Here is a 22535-nt window from a genome sequence, read left to right as displayed (position 1 = left end):
TGACCTCTGCTAGAGTGAGTTGTGACACCAAAGTGCTGTTCCTCATGTCCTAGAACCATTGGCTGTGTCTTGGTGCAATCTTCCTACCACCTTGGGAAACATATAACTTAGAAACATTTTAGCTTCAAGGTGCTGGGACAAACCTTGCAAGCTTATCCAATTAAAAGGTGTTAACACTGAGCAGAAGCTGTCAGCCTTGCTCTGCTGGAGGAATCTAATCTCAAAAAAAGAGACTGAGTGCGAACATGGAAATCATCGGGAGAAAGTGACAAAAGTATCCAGCTGGCTAGAGACTTTCGAATTTCAGCCACACAGAGCTTTACCTCTCAAAGTCAAAGGCTTTACCTGAACCTCATCCATTGGGTATCTGACCTCGTGAAGACCTTTGAACCACCATTTCAGAGACTAAGGGGCCTAGGGCCAGACTCACGACCCTCACAATTTGCAAGTTGCAAACTTCATTGTTTTGCGACTAGCAGTTTGCGACTCACAAATTGGAATGTACAACACTGTCTCAGACTTATGATTGCGATTCCTAATCGGGTTGCAAGTTGTCTGCCTCATTAATATTAAAGAGGCAGGTGCAATTTGCACTCCCAGGGATGGTGGCCTGCTGGGATCAGCAGACCACCATGTCTGTGACTGCTTTTTAAATAAAGCAGCATTTTCTTTTTTAAGTGCAGCCCGTTTTCCTTAAAGGAAAATGGGATGAATTTAAAAAAGAAAAATGAAACGTTACTGTCTCATTTTTTAGAAGTAGGCAGCAGTGGGACCACTACCTGCTCTTAAAAAATATTTTCTATGCCAGACACAAAGGGGAAGGGTCCCCTGGGAACCCCTTCTTGTTTGTGGGTGGCTGTCCACCCATTTCAAATGGTTGGTAATGTGCAAGTGTTTTGTGGCTGTAATTACGACAGCAAAACAATCTTACATTGAGGTATGACTCGCTCTTAGGAAGGGATGCCCTTGGCATATCCCTTCCTAATAGCAAGTCGAAAACTCTATTTTGCGAGTCAGTAAACCGTTACCAACTCGCAAAATAGGGTTTGTATATAGGGCTGGCCTATTTTGCGGTCACAAACGGTAGAAATGAAAGGATTTAGGGGTAGATGTATCAACATACCCTTTTGCGATTTCTAAATAGCGATTTTTAAGGAATCGCTATTTAGAAATCGCAAAATGGTATGTATGTAGAAATTCGCTATTTTTTAGCGATTTCTTAAAATTCCTTAATTGCGATTAGCAAATTGCTAATCGCAATTAAGGAATAATTTCCCATTCATTTCTATGGACCAGGAGGCCCATAGGAATGAATGTGAAACTATTCTCAATTTGCGATTCGCAATTTGCTAATCGCAAATTGAGAATAATTTCAAGGGTGCAGGGGTGTCTCAGGAACACACTGCTGCACCCCTGAAAATGACATGTGTGCGCATATGGCATACATGAGCGTCACATGGCACCTTTGGATTTTTCAGAAAATGCTTTTATAAAAGAATTCGTAAATTACCACCAACTGCAAGTTGGTGGTAATTTGCGATATCTTAGCCTAAACTCGCAAAGCTCAAATGCTTCATACATAGCATTTAAGAAATTGCAATTTGCGATTCCTTAAATGCTGGCGCAAAATTAAGGAATCGCAAATTTAGCGATTCCTTAATTTTGTATTGCGATTTTTTCATACATCGCAAATCCCGTTTTTTTGGTCGCAAACACTGCTATTTTGCGATTCGCAGCGTTTGCGACAAAAAAAAGGTTTGATACAGCTACCCCTTAGTCACGTAAATATTTTTTGTAATTATTCTCTTTATGTCTAAAAACCTATAAATAAATAGATAAATTAATGGGAGCTGACTAGGGCCTGCCTGGTGAAATACCGTTAAAGTTTGTGAACACCCAAAAAATACTCATTTGTTCGTATTGACAACCTCATCTCTGACTTTTTCCAAACTGGAAAAGGTTCCTTTCCCAGGAAGTGATAACAAAATAAAAAAAACTACAAAATTGGTAGAGGTGTAGTTAAAATATTTCTGTAAGCTAAAAATCTTTCCCCCCTTTGAGATAAAAGAAAACGTTAGCAAGTGCCTTTACATAGGGCCTGCAGAAAAAATGTTTACATGGAAATTCTCAATCAATTGGGATTTGTGAGTTAGGCTAATCAGCCGAGAGGGCATCTAGGTGCTGGAATCCTGCTGCCATCACTCCAAGAGCCACGTCTTAAGTACCTTACTGAATTCTTTGAGAGCAGGCTGTTTGGAGGTGGATGAAGGTTATTCCAAGACTTGGTAGGAGAAAGAGTGACCTCTGCTGTAGCTCTTACATGATGGGGGAGGGTGCACGAGGGTGGGGGAGCGCAGGTGTCAGGAGGGTTGGTAGTATTTCAGGAGGTGGTTGATGTATGTTGGTCCTTGGTCGTGGAAGGCATTGTATGCATGTGTCAGCATCTTGAGGCTCCTGAGGTGGATGGTGATGTGGGCCCTTTTGGTAAGGTTGAGGATGAGTCTGGCCGCTGAGTTCTGGATGGTTTAGCGACTCTTCAGGTGATGGGTGGAGATTCATGCATACGGTGCATTGCCGTAGTTGGGTCAGCTGCTGACTAGGGCTTGGGTGATAGTTTTTCCTGGTGTCAAAGGAGAGTCATCTGAAGCTCTTTTGGAGAATAAAAACTAAATTATAAAAGAATTCCAGGAGTACATCTGAAAACTGTGACTGTTCCAGGTGTAAATATTTGGAACCCACAAATGCAGTTTTCGGACTCCTTTTCTAGATAAACAGACCTATTATTTGTAGGTCTTGTGTACAAAAAACTACCATTCAAGGGTTACATATGAGTTAGGGCACCTTTTTTTATACTAAATAGCAACAGCTTCTTAAGGGACATAATACGGGACAAATCGTGGTATATTCATGATTTTTGTGGCACCGAATAGCAAGTCACCTTGCTGCGCTGCCCTGCTTCACAGTGAAAGGGAAGGAATGTGTCGTATTTATCCAACATGACGCATTCTTGTCCTTTTCCCTTGCACTGGCACCGTTTTCACAGCCTAGCTCTAATGCAGGCACCTGTGTACCATAGTTCAAGGGTTTCTGCAGTGTAGGCCTTTTCTTCTTTCTATGAGCACACATAGAAAGAGGACAAAATGAGGAGAAATAAAGATATTTCTCCTTGTTATGCCACTCCTGGGGAGGAATGTCTTTTTTAGCACATCCCAAGTTCTTGGAAATCTGGGAATGCGTGAAAATCTATCGATGTTGTGTCGGAACACCTGCGCAACATCCATGGAAATGCCTCCCTGACCCAGAGTAATGGAATGTACCAATTTGCGCTGCGTTACATTACTTCAGATTGATGAAGCCACGCAGTGCCACACAAGGTCGCCTTGGTTGGCTTCATAAATCTCATTTTACATTTGTGTTGCTCTTGCACCATGTTGAATGGTGCAGGAGCGACTCACAAGGGCACATGAATATGCACCTCTATTGACACCATTTTACAATTACCATACATCATAGTTACTCCATAATTCTTACTAAATCCTGGGATTATGTGCTCTTAATTTCCTCCTGATTCTATTTGGAAGAAAATGCACACAGACAAAAGTTGCAATGTAGGTCAATGCCATGCAAACAATAGTCACACTTTTTCACCATCTGAGCCCAATTGCACAAAATTTGATCAGGGTGCAAAAATGTCCGAAATGCAAGGCACAAATGCTTTTATTAGAGTATTCTGAAAGGAACTGACAGTATTGGAAATAATTAGCTTTTGTAATCAAATCCTCCTAAAGCGCGCTACAGGCTTTATTTATTTATTTATTTATTAATGGCATTTATAGAGCGCATACAATTACCCTTGGGCGTCTCGGCGCTAAAAGTGCATCAATGTCTCACCATGAACAGAAGTACGGAAAAGAATCACTGATTGAATAACCATGTTTTCAGGTTTTTTCTAAACTGAAGAAGTGTGGGGCTTGTTTTTATATGATTAGGTAGGGTGTTCCAAAGTCTAGGGGCCGCGATAGAAAAGCAGCGGTCGCCCCAGGAAACCGTACGACTTCGCTGAACCACTAATTGATTGAGAGATGTGGATCTGAGGGTTCTGGATGGGTTATAAGGGATCAGTTGGTTTTTGAGGAAACGAGGTCCTTGATTCTGTAGAGACCTATAGACTGTGCATAAAGCTTTAAATTTAACCCTATTTTGAATGGACAGCCAATGGTAGCTTTTAAGCGTGTCCGAGATAGGTGCAAACGTAGGTTTTTTTGACAGAACGCGAGCGGCCGCATTCTGCACGGTCTGTAGTTTCTTGGTAACTCTGCTCTGGGCATTGAGCAGCAGACCGTTACAGTAGTCTAACGCTGGGAGCACTAAGGAGGTGACCAAGGTTTTTGCTGCTGAGTCTGGTAGATAAGGTGTAATTTTTCTTACCATTCTCAGTTTGAAATGGGCGTTAGCTGCTACCTTGTTTGCGTGGGCCATAAAGTTAAGCTGGTCGTCGAAAGTGACCCCTAAGTTTCTGACTTTGACCGTAGGGCTGGGGGGCGTGCCCAAGGCTGTTGGCCACCAAGTTGCCGACCAAGCTGGAGAGAGATTACCAAAGATGACCACCTCCGTTTTATCGGAGTTAAGCTTCAGGCAATTCTTTGCCATCCACTCACCGATAGCCATCATCCCTCTTTGGAATCTCTCTGCCACCTTCTGTCCATCGCCCTTTATGGCCAGCACCAACTGAGTGTCGTCAGCGTATGAGGTTAGGCCCATCCCATGTGCTTTGATGACACTAGCAAGGTCCGACACGTATATATTAAACAGTGTCGGACTTAGGGATGAGCCTTGGGGTACCCCACACGGTAGCGACAAGTCAGCCGACTGGAAAGGGCCCACTGTGACCGCCTGAGTTCTGTTAGTCAGAAAGGAGGCGATTAGATCCCTAGCCGTGAGCGTGATGCCCATCTTCTCGACACGGTTGACCAGAATCTTATGGTCAACCGTGTCGAAGGCAGCTGACAAGTCTAGGAGAACCAGCAAAGCAGTTCCTCCCTGATCACGGATGACTCTTATGTCATCGGCTGCTTTGATGAGAGCAGTTTCCGTTCCATGATGTTTGCGGAACCCGAACTGCGTGTCATCTAGCAGGTTGTTGTTTTCAATGTAGGCTGAAAGCTGCTGGTTCATAGCCTTTTCTATGACCTTGGCTAAAAAAGGGAGACGTGCTATAGGGCGATAGTTTTTTAAATCCCCTTTATCTAAACCAGGCTTCTTAAGCAGAGGCTTGATCAGAGTGTTTTTTAGTGAATTGGGGTAGGTTCCAGATGCCAGAATTATGTTACATACCATGGTAATAATGGGAATTACTGTATCTGATACCATGGCAAGTACGGAGGTTGGGCATGGGTCCAGGGCTGATCCAGCTTTAATCGTTGTTATTATGCCCTTGATTTGGTCAGTAGTAAGGGGGCTGAAACAGGTCATAGAAGTTTTAAGAGTAGTCATGGGGGTGGAGACACTGCTACCAGCCTGATCTAAGTTAAAGACTTGGTAGATGTCGTTGACTTTTGCAAAAAAGAACTCCGAAAGAGCGTCACATAGTTTTTGCGATGGGGGTGGATTAAGATCCGGGACACTGCCAGCAAGAGTTTTGGCAATGTGATATAGCTGTTTGCTAGAATTTCTCGCAGTTTCTATATGGCGTGTGAAAAAATATTTTTTTGCAACTATTATCATAGTTTTATAAGTAGCCAAAGCTTTCTTATATTTTTCCTTGTTTTCACTGTTGTAAGTTCTTCGCCAGTGTCTTTCCCTGTTTCTGGTTAATTGTTTTTGAATTTTTAGTTCTGCCGTATACCACTGAGCAGTGGGCATATTTCTGTTTTTAGATATTGTTTTGGTGGGAGCCAGCTGACTCGTAGCTTCACCCAACCATTTTTGGAATTGGTTGGTTGCGATGGTGGGATCAGCGGATAATTCTGGAGTAGTGGTGTTGAGAAGCAATGTTAGGTCATAGGGGTTAATGTCCTTCCATGCTTTAAACGTACCCTTTTCCACAGGGGCCGCTCTAGGTCTGTGTGGACTTTTGATGGTTAGTCTGCTAAAAATTACTGAGTGGTCTGTCCATGTCATAGGAAGGACTGAGGTAACACATAGTCCTTCTACATTTGTAAAAATACCATCCAGCGTATGGCCTGCCTGATGGGTGGATGTTGTTACCAGTTGTCTAAGGCCCATTATATGTAGGTCAGATACAAGGGTTGTCGTATCCCTATCATTAAGAAGCTCTAAATAAAAATTGAAATCTCCCATCATCGTGGTAGAGTCTTCTGAAGCAATAGACTCAGTGATATTGCTAAGATTTGCCAGGAACGCAGATCTTGTCCCCGGGGGTCTATAAATCAGTGTTCCCTTAAAGTTATAGGTGGGGGATAGTTTTATGTCAAAGAGCATAGCTTCGCAAGAATTGGTGGGAATTGGCGAGCAGCGGACTTTAAAATGTTCTCTCGCTATTATAGCTATCCCTCCTCCTTTTCCTATAGGTCTGTCCTGTCGGTAGGCAATATAACCTGGGGGGGCTGCCGTGACATAGTCAGGGGCGGATGCCTCATCGGACCATGTCTCTGTGATATAGAGTACATCCAGGTTAAAGTCGCTAATGAGGTCAGCTATATCTTGGCAATGTTTACCCAGGGAACGAGCATTAATGAGTGCCATAGAATAAAACATATCCACCTCGGTAGTAGATGACTTAACATCCAAGGTTGGGTTGATGAATGCTAGCGGGATATTGCAGTGTGAGCAGTGTGCACAGGCTGCCGGCTGCATAAGGGAAACATCGAGTTTATTACACGACAGGGCGTGGGACGGACACATCGCCAAGAGTGCATTACGGGCATAGAAGGGACCAGGGGCAGGGGGTATGGCCCTAGGCCCGGTCCCGGCGCGGACGGGCGCAGACGGGCTTGCCTTTGGCACGCCTTTGGCGCGCCGCCGGCGCGCCCGCTGCGCCCGCCCGCTGCGCGGACGGGCGATGGTGTTGCTTTTATTCATACTTTGGGCGGGGCGGGAGGAGGGTGGGAGGGGCGCAGAGCTCTCGGCCAGCCTTCCCAATGGAAGATGGCGGCCGAGTAAAGTGCAAAGCGGCGCTGTGAAGGGGAGTTCAAACCTCGGCGAAGTAATCTCGCTTTGGACTAACCAGACTTAAAAATCTGTGAATAAATGTATAACTTAAAAGTAACCAAATACCTCTTCAAGGTCAATAACATAGCAATGTGAATTACTGCTGTGGACTTAAAGTGACTTACCAGAATCGACCTGGCTACTTCCTGATCCTAAGGAAAAAAAACATAAAACAAGATTGGAGGCAACTGTGTTTTTGTAGAACTTTGGAATGCTCTTTCCCTCACAGAAACGTGAAGAAATTCAGAATGTTCAACCAAAAATTCACATTTACAGGGCATTCTGGGCAAGGAAACGAAGAGGGATTCACACATGCCACACTACCCTGCACTTGCCCTTCGTTTCTGCCAAGAGTTCACAGTTGTCTGGGGTTCATAGGTCACTTGTGTGCTGGCTGGCCTTGTGCCCAAATGCTGCATATAAAAACAAGATTTCTCAAAAGACACATTCTAGGCCTTCCAATGCTCACTTTGGGTGGCCTTTCCCTTCCTGGGCTATTTAGAAAAGTATGAGAATGCTGGGTGGCATGTCTTTTGCAATAAAGAAAAAAGATATATTGTATTTATTAAAACATCAATTACAGCACATAACTTGACCAGTACTACAACATATCATTTGAGTTTGATGCTTTGGTTTTCAATCATACAACCGCAGTAAATGCCCAGTCGGTATATCTGGAACAATGGGTTACACGTATTAGGGTATGCCATTGCAGGTACAGTACATTGACAGTGTTGACTCTGTCTTGTTACTACTTGGCGGTCTTTGTACACTTAGGGCGGGGCACTCGCAGAAGGCCCCCCTATGCTCACTGCTTATACAGATCCGTATACATCTTTTTTCCCATGTTGCACTATGTCTGGTTTGTCTTGCTGTTCTCCTCTCCTGTCTCCTTGCTTACTAGGTATGTTTGGTATAGGCCCCAGCAGTTTTTTGGTCGGCTTTTTGTAAGGAGTAACTCATTGAATACGTCTGTTTGCGTGTTACAGTAGAGCATGGCTGTGTGCCACTCTTCTAATTTAGCAGTCAGGCCCTTTCCCCACCCCATAACCACCCGCTTTTCAGCTAGCAATAGGCCGATAGTGATTAAAGGTCAGACAGTTGTCTGCATACCTGGGTCATGTCCTAGTAATGAAATCTTAGGTTCAGTCTCTAGTTCTTTGCCCGTTATTGCTCGAAAGTCATTAAATATCTTGCACCAGTATTTGTATATTCCTGGGCAGTGCCAGGCTGTATGTTTGAACCCCACTTCTTTCTCCCTGCATCTCCAGTAATTCGAATCCTCCTTCAGTCCATATCTCCACTATCACTCTGGGGTGTATTAGATCCTAGGTAAGAATTTGAAATGTATGAGCCTGTGGCGCCCATTGAGGGATATGGTTTTAGTCTTGGCGCAGCAGTATTTCCAGTCCTTGTCACTAATAGGTCCGCATTTGTCCTTCTGCTAATCCATCCTTATCTTCAGAATGGCTGGCTTGCACGCCTCCTGCGCACCAGTATAACATTTTGGGATGAGTTTGAATTGTGTTTTTTGTCTGTATCAGCGTTTAGAGGGTATCAATAGTTTCGGGCTCTAACATATCCTCCCCTAGAAACTCTTGTAAAGTGTGCCTGGCTCTGTGGTACTAGTATTTAACTATTGTCTTCATGTCAGGTATTTTTCCTGTATCGTTTACCAGCTGCTTACTGCCCCGTCAGTAAAAAAGTCTCATAGTGTAGTTATCCCTAGAGTCCGCAGTGCTTGCCTTGCCCCTCCTTCTTGACCAATCGGGAACCAACAGCACCATTGTATTGGAACATGTGGGGAGTGTAGTAGTGCGCCTTCTTGCCTGTTCAGTAACGCACACCATGCCTATGTTGTGGTAGCAAGGGAGTTAAATTAACCGCGTTGCCTAGCTGGGGTGCGTAAAAAAATGTGCAGCAAGGAGATTGGAGCAGCTGCATCTCTCTCTAGATATAGGTGTGGCGTGTGGTGTGTCCCGTGGGCCTTGGATCCAATAGGGCTTATGTGTTCTCTGTGCGGTTCTATAGTACATTTCCAAGTCAGGTGCATTAGGCCTCCCAACTCTTAATGCAACGTGAGTAAATCCCAACACACTCTGGGCTGTTTTTCTGCCCAGGCTAACTTCATCAGCAGCGTGTGGAGGCGGTGGAATAGGGTGCTTGTAGGAAAGTGGGATCTTCTTCTTAAGGTTACCCCCACTTTTTGCTAAATGTGATACTGCTTTTGACTAGTCTGACCGGGAACCTGCTAAACGGTTATGTTATGTGCTTAGGTACACTCCAGATTGTATACTGGGGGAACCCTTGCAATCCCCTAGTATATGGTACCCATGTACCCTGGGTATGGGTACCCCAGAGGCCTCTCATGAGCTGAAGAATGTATTATGCCACCCATGAGAGGCCTGGCAAAATGGAACTACAGACCTGCCATTGCAGCCTGTGTAAGTTGAAGCACGCACCACTTACTTACTTATCTCAAAGGTTACGGCACTTAAAATGTAGAAGTCACCCCCCTAGCAGGCTTTTACAAACCTGAGCCTCTTCGACATTGTTTTGGGAGGCCCGAGGGGAGCCCCGTCCACCAGGAGCATGCTCCACATGCTTTATGTACTGCATTGCAGACTTGGGGTCCGTAAAGTGGTGTATCTTTCCCTCCGATTTAATCTTTAGTTTTGCGGGTATTGCATACTGTACTCCATATTTAGCTCGTGGAATCTCCTCCTGGCATGGAGAAATAGCTGGCGCACCTCCTGGAGCTGTTGAGTAAAGTCAGGGTACAGGGATATTTCGAACCCTTCCAAATATAGTGTGCCCAGCTCACGAGAAGTGGAGAAGTGTGGCTCAATGGTTAGAGCGGCAGACCCTGATGCCGAGGTCTAGCCCGTGACCAGGGTTCAATTCCCCGCCTCGGCGGGTCTTGGGCTCAAAATTCCACGGACCTGATAATTCTCGCCTCGGTGCCTATTCCAATCATGGAGTCCCACTCTGCAACTCTGGGCAATAGCTTGCTTAATCTCCACAACGGCCCCCACAACGCTATGGATGCCTGGCCTCCACCTTGGGGGTGCCCAGGAAAGGACGCCTCACAGGGAAAGCCAGGATGGGTTCCACAGCGGTATTCGTACAAGCGCCTTGAGACCCTTGCGGGTGAGTAGTGCGCTATACAAGTATCAATTTACATTTACATTTTACATTTTACACGAGACCTGAGCAAGGCCGCATCACGGTCTCTATAGTTTAGTAGTCTAGCTATGAATTTTAGGCCAATCTCCCTCCTCCCTTGGCCAGCCAAGGTGACAAAAGCCGATGCCAATAATATTCTTACCAGCTTTCTTTGCTCTAATAATACTCTGGATGCCTCACAGCATGGCTTCCGAGCCAGTCACAGCAAGGATTCTTCAGGATTGCAGCGGCAGTCTCGGAAGCGACCCTACCTAGCTGCAAGCTCTTAGAGTCAGGCAAGCTCCGCCTCCGTCTTTTTCCATTTCCGTATATTACAATATATCCCCTCACGGAAATGTGAAGAAATTCAGAATTTTTAAGCAAATGTCAAGTTTGCAGGATATTCGGAATAACAAAAGTGGTAGAATGACCAAGAAGACTGCATCATCCTGGATAACATTGGTTTCTAGTCAACAAGTTTCCCTGTGTCCCAGCAGATCTCAGGCCCAAGTATAGCAGCAAATATGTGGAACAGTGAGGTTATTTGCCCCATTTTTCAATTACCACACATCATAGTTACTCCATACTTTTTGCCTGGTCCTGGGATTATGTGCTGCTAATTTCCTCTATTTAGTAACTGCACACGGAAAAAAGTTGCAATGTAGGTGAATGCCATGCAAAAAATAGCTACACTCTAATCCCATTCCACAAAAATTGATCTGGGTGAAAAAATTGACACAATGCTGTGCACAAATGCTTGTAAAAGAGTATTCTGAAAGGACCTGCCAGTATTGGAAATAATCAGCTCATTTAATCAAATTCTCCTGAAGAGCGCTCCAGGGTTTGGGCTAACCACACTTAAAAATCTGTGAATAAATGCTTAACTTAAATGTAACCAAATACCTCTTCAGGCTCAATAACAAATCAATGTGAATTACTGCTGTGGACTTAGAATGACTTACCACCTATCATCCGGCTACCTCCTTTTCCTAAGAGAAAAAACATAAAACAACATTGTTTTAATTTTTAAAAAGTTTGGAGGCAACTTACACAAAATGTGTGGCTTTTTTGTATCAGTTTGAAATGCTCTTTCCCTAACAGAAACGTGAGGAAATTCTGATTTTTTAACCAAAAATTCACATTTACAGGACATTCTGGGCAAGGAAACGAAGAGGAATTCACTCATGCCACACTACCCTGCACTTGCCCTCGGCCTTGTGCCAAGATTTCGCAATTGTCTGGGGTTGATAGGTCACTTGTGTGTTGGCTGGCCGTGGGCCCAAATGCTGCATCCAAAAAGATCCCCCGAAAGACATATTCTAACCCTTCCAATGCTTTCTTTTTTGACCTGTCCTTTCCTGGGCTATTTAGAAAGGCTGTGAATGCTACATGGTATATACTTTGCTACTTCCGCATACTCCAATATATCACCTCACTGAAATGTGAAGAAATTCTGAATTTTTAAGCAAATGTCAAGTTTGCAGGATATTTGGAATAACAAAAGTGGTAGAATGACTAAGAAGACTGCCTCATCCTGGATAACCATTGGTCCCTAGTGAACAGGTTTCCCTGTGTTCCAGCAGATCTCAGGCCAAAATATAACAGTCAATATGCGGAAACAGACAAGTTATTTTTTCGGTATAGTTCAGAGAGTTTTTTGGGTATAGTTTTGACTTCTGGGTAGGGAAATCTGAAGTGACCTATGCAAGTCACGCCATACAGAATTTACCTGTTTCTCTTGTTTTCAAAAGTGAAACAAGTTGGTACCATCTGACTGTGGACCTGAATATTGCAGATTTTTACCAGTGGAGACTAAGGGGGTCATTATGATGGCGGATGTTCTTCAGACAAGATTACGATGCAACCGTCATTGTGTTACTCGCATCGTGTATCTCTGACATTGCGGCGGGTGCCGCTGGCTGCATCACCCGCTACAATGTCAGAAATACTTTCTTTGCATTTCCCTGTACTACCTGACAGGCACTACGTGGTGCCTGCCACCTGGTGCAGGGAAATGTAGGGAGGTACCTACTCCCCAGTGCATACCTACCTCCCACAACACAAGGGGGGCCAGCTATGGGCCCCCAAATGCAATACCGCCAGCCTGTGAATGGAGGTTTCACCGTCATACACCGACTGGTGGGGAGGCAGCATTGTAATATGGCGGAGGGTGCCTGCTAGGCTTTGCCACCGTATAGTTGATGCAGGGTGGGTCGACCAGTGGCGGACCCCTGGCAGACAGAATTGCGCCCACCAGCACACTGCCCACCATTGTAATTTGACGGGCGGAGAAGTGCTTTACGATGGCGGTGAAACTGCCACCGGCAGGCTGACGGTGGCGGTTTCACCGCCGTCATAATCAGCTCCTAAGTGAAGAGACTTAATTGACATATTGTTTTGAAGTTTACGAGCATTCTGAGTTGAAAAAAAGACTGAGATCCATACAAGACACACCAACATTATTCTGGGTCTCTAATTTTCAATAATGCTTGTAGTTGATTAGGTTTTTTAAGTACTGTCTAAACGTGGGCCAAATACTGCAACCACAGACCCTCTCCTGATGCAAAATTAAAGGAAAGGCTATTTACACATATTTTTGATACTTTTGATACATTCTGGCAGGAATATGTGATTGCACCTCAATTTTCTATTAATTTCCATAATGAACAGCTAGCGTATTTGCACCTTAGGTCAGGCTAGCAGCCAGGAACTCTGGCACACCTGGATATTTCTCAAATTGTGGGACACAGGGGATTGCATGGGTTAGCTGCGGGGCCTGTTCATAAATGCCACTGTAGACAAAGGGGCCGATTAGGATCGCGGTGAATCCGCATCCTCTGGGCCGGCGGAAGCCACCGGCGGCCCGGAGGATGCGGATTCACTGCTGCGGTGCCTCCAAAGATCCCCCGCCAGATTAGGATGGCTGGGGGGTCATCGGCAGACGGCAAGACCGTCCGCCGCTTTTCCGCCGCGGTCGCCTTCCGACCACGGCGGAAAAGCTATAATATGGTGGCAGTGTCTATCAGACACCGCCAGCCACATTAGGATGGGGCAGAACACATGCCTTTCCGTGGCGGCTCTTCCGCCGTGGAAAGGCATACTGTCTTTTCTCTGGGAGTCCGTTGCGGGCCCCCAGGGTGAAGGGGGGTGGGGGGTGCACATGGGGGGGTACCTATGGTACACCCCTGCATTTGCATGCACAAAGCGGCAGGCACCGCGCGGTGCCTGACGCTTTGTGCATGCAAATGCAAAGCATGCATATTTAACATTTGCAATGTTAAATATAGAGGATGTGACCGCCAGGGTGGCGGTCACATCCTAATTGCACTGGAGGGGACGCCGCAGCCCCTGCGGACGTTCCCTCCACCTCGGGGTGGCGGACGGACGCAGGTCTGTCCGCCATCCTAATAGGCCCCCAAGTTGGGACTGCTTGTTGAGCCTGTGTTCAACTGTCTATGTGCAAACTTTTTAAATAATTGACAATTCTTCTTCAGTGAGTGACAATTGTGTGTGTGTCATTGTGTTTTTGTGTCTCTGGGTGCATGTGTAGGTGTTTGTCTGTGGTTGAGGAGTAGGTAAATGGGAGAATGAGTCACTGGATGCATCATTTGATGCGTCAACTGTGTTGATTTGTGGACCTATCCATGAAGGGTAAATTAACATCAGAAGTATGAACCCAAGCAAGATTTTTCAAATGGATGGATTTTCAAAGGCATAGACAGAAGTAGGCCTGGGCGGAGCTCGCTGAGCACTGCTATGTGGAATTATGCAGAGCGCTCCAAAAACTCAGTGAGATTCTGCGGAATTCTGCAGATGGGTGGACTTGCTTGACACACCAGTTTGTGCTGGTTTTGATATTCAGTAGCATGACGCTCGTTCTCAGTTCACTGCTAGAATATCGATACCCAAAATATCCCCATACACAAATATCGAGTCATAAATATCGATGTCAAAATTTAAAAATGTACCTCAATAATTAACAGAATTAGTTATCAATTAAAGAAATACAAATAATTAAAAAACAAAGTAAAACAGATACGAATTAATTTGCTCTCCAAACGTTACCCCTATAAAACCAAAACCCACACAAGAAATAAAAAATAAACAATTACCATGAATATTTATGAATGGAGGCATTAATATTAATGATGAACTAATTACGAATTAATTAAAAATAAATTACTCTCCACCCTCTAACCCAATAAACACCACAACCCACACCTAAAAATCATGACACAATTTCCATAACTAATTTCACATTGATAAATGAATATCAGTTAACAACCTATTAACTAATTTAAAAGATTTTACTTCCCATCCTTTACGACTATAAACCCCACAACTCACATCTAAAATTAATTACAAAATTGCCACATTTAAATTGTTATTAATTAATTAGCATGAATTAAAAAATAATTATTAATTATTTACAAATAAATTACTTCCCACCCAGTAGCGGTCGGCAGTAGGAGTTTCGGCAGGGCGGTGACGTGGGCAGGGGGAGGGGCAGGGTGGTGGGTAGTAATGTATGGATTACGAAGTTTTACAGGTAAGTAAACATTTAAATAAATAAAACGGAATTCGTTGCACGCATTGCATCACATTTGGTGATGCAGTGCGCGCAACAAAATTTGTTTTATTTATTTAAATGTTTACTTACCTATAAAACTCCGTAATCCATACATTACTATCCCCCACCCTGCCCCTCCCCCTGCCCACGTCATCGCCCTTCCAAAACTCCTACTGCCGACCGCTACTGTTCCCATCCTATTCCACTATAAACCCTACCACCCGCTCCTAAAAAAAAATAACACAATAAATTACCAATAACTAATTATTTAAAAATTACCAAGCAAATCATAATAAATGAATTCCCACAAGTAACACTATAAAATATAAATTAAATAAATATTAATAAATAAACAAAATAATAGATTTATTTATAATTACATTACATCCCACCCTTTTCCCCTAAAAACCCACAAACAATTCCTAAAAAAATGAAACAATTAACATAATTACCAATGAATTAATTAACAACCAATTAATAAATAATTAATATTAAATTAATTCCCACACTATACAATGTAAATTAAATCAATATTAATAAATACAAAATATTAATAAATGTATTACAATTAAATTACTTCCCACCCTCTTCCCCTAAACCCACAACTCGTTCCTAAAAAATGATACAATTAACATATTTCCCAATTAAATAATTAATAATAATTAACAACCAATTAATAATTAATTCATAACAAATTAATTCCCACAATTAACACTGTAAAATCTAAATTAAATAAATACTAATAAGTAAAAACATATTAATTAATTTACTATAATTAAATTTCTTCCCACCCTATTCCTCTATAAACCCACAACCCATTACAGAACTACAAAATGCAAAATGTAATTAAAATAAACTTAAAACTACTAAAAATGTAAAAACAAAAGCAATACTTACACAAAAAAATAGATCACATACTTTTAAAATACATAACACTAATTAAAACATCGATATTTTAAGCAACTATATTTTTGCAAACAATATTAATGACTTCAATATTTTCAAAAACGATATTTCTCACCTCCAAGTCGATACTCTTGACCACAATATCCTTACTGTCGCAATTTCTGCGTCACAATATTTCAAACTCGATATTTGTGTATGTTGACATTTATTACTCGATATTCTGCCTGTGCACAGCACGTTCTCACGCTGGGAACTGCATGCAAAGGGCACTACATGGTTCACATTGGTGTGGCCTTTTTGTTTTCTGTTCTGTGCTGGGGCCTGTTTTTTAATCCACTCTTAAGCTTTTCAATCTTTTCCTATCTGTCTCATCCACCCTTCGTTTTTCTTTATTGTATCAGTGCGTGTTTTTTTTGTTTGTGTATTTAAAATTTTTGTTTGTTTTTTGTAGTTTTTTGTGCCTTTTCGTACCTTTTTTGGTTTTGCCTTCAAGTCTTAGTTTTTCCTTTTTTCATTCTATTTCTTCTTTTTGTTTTACCACCCAGCACCATGGTAGAGCAGGGCAAAAGAGAGCATGGCAGCGTCAGTGCGGCTGCTAACTTCACACCTTGTGGTCATCGGTGACTCCAAGGGGGTGAAGGCCAGTGCCATTTTCTCGAAGGTGGAGGTGGCTGCACTTGTTTTATACATGTGGCACCACCTCATCTCCGTACTGGCAGTAGGCAGCAGGGCTGGCAGCGGGTGCGGCCTGCAGGAGCATCAGCTGCTGTGGGGGAGGGTGTGCTGGTGTGAGTGACATAGCTCTGGGGTCCAGGGCAACCAACAGCAGTTGATGCACCTCTGGGTTTATATCCTGGACAGGGAGCAGGACCTGCTTGACCTGCGGGGCTAAGTGAGTAATTATTTATTTCTTGTATTCTTTCTATGCTAATATTTCTTTTCCAAATAGTATGCTGCTCACACTCAGACATAAGTTAAGTTTACAACACAAATATAATGTGATCTGGCCAGGTGCTCGACGCTACCTAATTGTATTTGTTGGTGCTTGATTGGGCTAATTATTTAAAAAGTCTTGCAGACTCCTCTGACCTGTAACCAAGGTAGTAGCAGTAGTAGAAATAAATCAATGAGTTAGCATTATCTGTGCCCTTCTTTATGTATCTTGTACAGTCCGAGCAACTACCAGTGCTGCGGCGGGTGGAACTTCCACCACCACTACCACCAGCGCCACGACCGAAGCTGACGCAGATGGATCTGCTGGCTCCAGTAAGTCCTCCTGTTAATATTATTATTAATTCCCTAACATTTACTATTCCACGTTTAAAATAATTTTTCCTTTTTATTTTTTTATTGTGCATGTCTCCTAGTTTTTGCCAACTCCTCTTCATTATATCTAATGTTTGCTAAATTCTTGTAATCCTTGCATTATCCTAGTTATTTTCTATATTTCTAGTTTCAGTAGTTGACTTTCTTCTGTCTGTACTAGTCTGTCTGTTGCTTCCTTTTATCTGCTTTGTGAGTAAGCTCCCTCTCTCTGCTTATATATCTTATAGATTGGTACTGTAAGACTAGGAGAATCAATTTTAGGATATGTACTCTACTGTGAAGATTGCATGCTCAAGTAAGCTATTCTTATTCTGTGCATGTTTGTTGAGAAGGCATTCTTTTTCTTGATGATGCTCCAAAAAGTAAAACTAGATAGTGGGCATGATCATGGGTAGAACCCCCCCCCACATGTTATGCATGTAATATCATTAATTTACAGTAGTAGATATACCAGCAGTTTCGATGACAGTGCAGCATAGTTGGAAACATTTGTGAGTATGGTCCCATTGCATTTACCAACCACAACCATATGTCCTTCATTGACCAATCATTCAAGTCCCGCATTGCACTTCAATGACTCAGAGTCATCACAACTCTGCCCCTTCATTATGAAATGTTTTTGCTTGGCTTGACTACCTAGCTTTTCAAACATTGCCAATCAACAAAATGCCCAATGTGATATTTTTGATAGAAGATACTGCAACCAAACTATAGTGATGTATATTGGTTGTATTTTGTCAGAAATTTTTAATACAGGGAGGCATATTTGCCATCTAAAATGTGTAATGCTTTTTCTAGTCGCACAGAACATCATTGCTGGGGCCATCCGACAGTGCCAGTGGAGCAGACGCAGTGGCAGTCAAAGGGGATGCCCCAGCAGCAGCAGAGACGTGCAGTGGTAAGTCACATTGCTTGCTTATTTAAAATTACCCGTATACTCACTGTAAGGGCATTGTGTATCCCCCCTTTAGCAGCAACTGCCGGGGTTGAGTTAATGGCCTCTTTAATCTGCAACTCATCAGACAAAAGCTCATAATGAATGCTTAAAATGATGGTGTTGATGGAAAAGGTAAAAAAGGATGGAAGGAAATGGAAGGAGAAAGGATGGGTGAAATGTTATATGAGTGAAATGATGTGTGGGTGAGTGAAAGGATGCATGGGTGGGCGAAAGGATGGATAGGTAGGCCTATCTCAGGGGCAATGTATAAAGCATTTGTACCTAGCACACACAGTAACACAGTGAAAACACTATAAATGGACACCGCACTAGTTCAGAAAAATAATCTAAACCAAACAAAACTAAAATGACAGAAATCCACCATACAGAACTCAATATATCACTTTAAAAGATTTAAGCAAATAAGTCTGTAGAACTCTATAGATGCGGTGATTTTAGAACAAAGTACCAGGATGAAAAACAGCTGCAGAGGAGGGAATCATCAGAAAATACAGAAATGCGTAGATTTTTGAGTCCGAGGCGAATGGAAGCTTCACTTCTGCTGCATGTAGGAGAAAAGTTGCATCCATTCCTTACTGTGAGGAGGACCGATGCGTCGAAATCCAAAGACAGTTCCTTTCTGCGGGTCAATGCACTGGAAAGTTCCCACACAGGTGCGATGTCTGGAAATCTGGATGCGATGGGTATGATGTGGTGGCGGTGAAGCAGGTGCTGCATCGATTTTTCCAGCCGCAGACCGGTGATGTATTGATTCCTTCAGCCGCACAGCAGGGCCTGTGTCAGATTCTGTGTGGGGGTCTCATTTATTGACGGTGCTCTTGACTTGGGCTGTGGTGATTATCCTGGCCACAAACAGGCATAGTGTTGATTTTCCAGCCACACCACGGTGATGCATTGGTTTATCAACCGCACAGCAGCCTTGCAGTAGGGAAAAAATTTAACTGGAAGGGTGAAGCATGTATTTTGAGACTTTGAAGCAGCCAAACCACCTGTAAGGGACCAGAACTGGAATTGGCTCTCAGCATTGAAGTTCAGGGGAGTTGCAGATTAAGTATTTGATGGCCCTAAGACTTCTTAACTGGAGGCAAGCGCACCCAAGCCCTTGGAGAATATTCTCGAACAGGATACAAAAGGTAAGTCCAGTCCTTGTACTCTACAAGATAGAAGCAGCAACTGCAGCCCAACCCAGCAAAGGGACAGTACTTATCCTGACAGCTCTCCATCTCTTCCTCTTGGCTGAGTCTCCTCTTGATCCAGAGGTGTTCTAAAAATGTCGGTTTATAGGTCCAATACTTATACCAATTTTGCCCTTTAATGTAGGCATACTTCATAGAAACTTCTTTATTGTCCTGCTTGTCCCTGCCTTGCCTCTAGACACAATACAAGGGGGAGTGAAGACAGCATTGTGAGGTGTCACTGACAACTCCTTCCACCACGCTAGCTCAGGAAGAAACATCAGCCTGGTGATGGCCAATCAGGATATGCACATCACACCTCAACTCCCTTTGTATGACTGTCTAGAGTGAATGCACAAACAGTGTCTGTCAGTCAGCCTAATCCAGATGTTGATTCCACAGTCAGGCAGAGACACAGAATGGTAAAGCAAGAAAATGCCCAATTTCTAAAAGAGACATTTTCAAACACACAATTCAAAAAACCAACTGCATTAAAAGATGTATTCTTAAGTTCTGAGTTCAGGTCGCCCAAACTCCAAATCTCTTTCTCTTCCCAATTGAGAGTCACACTTGTAAGATGTTACAAGGCGGCTCCAATGATAACCTATAGGAAAGATAGGCGTTGCAATAGTGAAAAACGAAATTGGCAGTATTTCACCATCAGGACATGTAAAACACACCAGTACATGTCCTACCTTTCACATACGCTGCATCCTGCTCATGGGTCTACCTTGGTCCTACCTTAAGGGTGCCCTAAGTGCTGAAAAAAGAGAATGTTTTGGCCTAGCAAGTGGGTGCATTTGCCAGGCTGACATGGCAGTTTACAACTGTCCTTGCAGATACAACAATGGCAGGCTTGAGACAGGTTTGCCGGGCTACTCATGTGGGTGGCACAACCAGTGCTGCAGGCCTACTAGTAGCATTTGATTTACAGACCCCAGGCACACACAGTGCACTTTACTAGGGACTTACCAGTAAACCATTTATATGCCAATCATGGATAACCAACCATAATCACAATTTACACAGGGAGAACTTGCAGTTTAGCAGTGGTTAGCATGGTATACAATGGCTGTGACTTTAATCACATCAATTTTGAATGGCTCTAGAGGACCAGCATTGTACTGCTACTGTGCCACTATATAATTTTCAACAAGTGCTTTGCCCAGAGCATTGTTTATAATTTGTCTTTTTTCTTGCTGGGCATAACTACTCCTGCTGGTTGACCACCTACTAGGCAGGGGATAGCAGCCCGACTTTGAGGGGAGAGGCTGTAGGCTATACGGGCCAAATTTCAACAGCTGGTGGTCGAGGATGAGGAGGCAGCTGCTGCTCCCCCTCACACTGAGTCCACTGTTTCCAGCACCATGTCCTGCTGAGGCTGGCCTGTATTGAAAGTAGAACAGCACGCATTGAGGGCAGCATAAGAAGTTTCTGATCAATCAATCACTGTATTTCTAAAGCGCGCTACATACCCGTGAGGGTCTCAAGGCGCTGGGGGGGGGCTACTGATCGAAGACACAGGTCTTGAGAAGTCTTCTGAAGGCCAGCAGGTCCTTTGTCTGTCGTAGGCTGGTAGGGAGGGTGTTCCAGGTCTTGGCGGCGAGGTAGGAGAAAGATCTGCCGCCGGTGGTGGCTTTCCGGATGCGAGGGACTGTGGCGAGGGCGAGGTTTGCTGAGCGGAGGCTTCAGGTGGGAGTGTGGAAGCTGAGTCAGTTGTTGAGGTGTGTAGGTCCGGTGTTGTGTAGTGCTTTGTGTGTGTGGATGAGGAGTTTAAAGGTGATCCTCTTGTTGACGGGGAGCCAGTGCAGGCCTCTCAGGTGGGGTGTGATGTGGCTGCGTCGGGGGACGTCGAGAATGAGTCATGCCGAGGCGTTCTGGATTCGGTGCAGTTGTCTAAGGAGCTTGGTTGTTGTTCCTGAGTAGAGGGCGTTCCCGTAGTCGAGTCTGCTGGTGATGAGGGCCTGGGTGATGGTTTTTCTCGTGTCGGAGGGGATCCATTTGAAAATCCTGCGGAACATTCTGAGGGTGTTGAAGCAGAATGCGGAGATGGCGTTGACTTGCCTGGTCATGAAGAGGGTGGAGTCGAGGATGACCCCCAGGTTGCGTGCATTGTCTGTGGGTTCCGGGGCTGTGCCTAGCGATGTGGGCCATCAAGAGTCGTCCCAGGCTGATGGGGTGGGTCCGAGAATGAGGACCTCCATCTTGTCTGAATTCAGCTTCAGTCTGCTGTCCTTCATCCAGTCGGCTACGGCCTTCATTCCTCTGTGGAGGTTGGCTTTGGCGGTGTGGGGGTCTTCGGTTAGGGATATGATCAGCTGGGTGTTGTCGGCGTAGGAAATGATGTTGAGGTTATGTTGTCATCCGACGTGGGCGAGCGGTGCCATGTAGATGTTGAATAGCGTCGGGCTGAGGGAGGATCCATGTGGGACGCCGCAGATGATCTCGGTGGTTCTTGAGCGGAAGGGTGGGAGGCGGATGCTCTGGGTTTGGCCGGAGAGGAAGGATGTGGTCCAGGCCAGTACCTTCTCTTGGATTCCGACGTCATGGAGGAGTGCTGACAGGGTGCGGAGGCAGACTGTGTCAAAGGCTGCTGATAGGTCCAGGAGGATGAGGGCGGCTGTCTCTCCTTTGTCCAACAGGATCCTGATGTCGTCGGTGGCGGCGATGAGGGCGGTCTCGGTGCTGTGGTTGCTGCGAAAACCGGATTGGGAAGGGTCCAGGATGTCGTTATCTTCGAGGTAGCGGGTTAGCTGTTTGTTGACCATCTTCTCTGTCACTTTTGCCAGAAACAGGAGCAGGGAGATGGGCCGGAAGTTCTTGAGGTCTTTGGGGTCCGCCTTGGGCTTCTTTAGAAGGGCGTTGATCTCGGCGTGCTTCCAGCTTTCCGGGAAGGTCGCTGTCTCGAAGGAGCTGTTGATTGTTTTCCGGAAGTGGGGCACGATGGTTGTGCTGGCTTTGTTGAAGATGTGGTGAGGGCAGGGGTCGGATGGGGATCCGGAGTGGATGGAGTTCATGGTTTTGATGATGTCTTCGTCGCTGACGTAGGACCAGGTGGTCAGGCGGCTGGTGCGGGTGGAGGTCGCAGGGGTGGTGGTCTCGGTGGTGGGTGCGGGGGTGTCGGAGTTGAAGCTGTCGTGGATGTCGGTGATCTTGCGGTGAAAGAAGGTGGCCAGGGAGTCGCACAGGTCTTGTGATGGTGGGATGTCGTTGGTGTTGGCACTGCGTCTGATCTGTGTGTAGTGTCCTTTTCTTTAGCCCCTTT

General features: G+C 44.5%; 1 protein-coding gene across 5 annotated transcripts in view; it reads right to left on the bottom strand.

Moving 5' to 3' along the window:
* LOC144782331 (inter-alpha-trypsin inhibitor heavy chain H4-like) overlaps positions 1-22535 on the bottom strand; it is a 473908-nt gene that overhangs the window by 220267 nt on the left and 231106 nt on the right. For all 5 annotated transcript variants that reach the window (XM_078661646.1, XM_078661649.1, XM_078661648.1 and 2 more), the window contains exons 15-16: positions 11298-11324; positions 7296-7322 (exon numbers count right to left, since the gene is read on the bottom strand). In XM_078661646.1, coding sequence (XP_078517772.1) covers positions 7296-7322; positions 11298-11324 — 54 coding nt within the window. The remainder of the gene's footprint in view (positions 1-7295; positions 7323-11297; positions 11325-22535) is intronic.

Source organism: Lissotriton helveticus, chromosome 9 (genome assembly GCF_964261635.1).
Source record: "Lissotriton helveticus chromosome 9, aLisHel1.1, whole genome shotgun sequence".
In the NCBI taxonomy this organism is placed as follows: domain Eukaryota; kingdom Metazoa; phylum Chordata; class Amphibia; order Caudata; family Salamandridae; genus Lissotriton; species Lissotriton helveticus.
The sequence above is the reverse complement of the archived record's forward strand: the minus strand, read 5'-3'. Positions and strand labels throughout refer to the sequence as shown.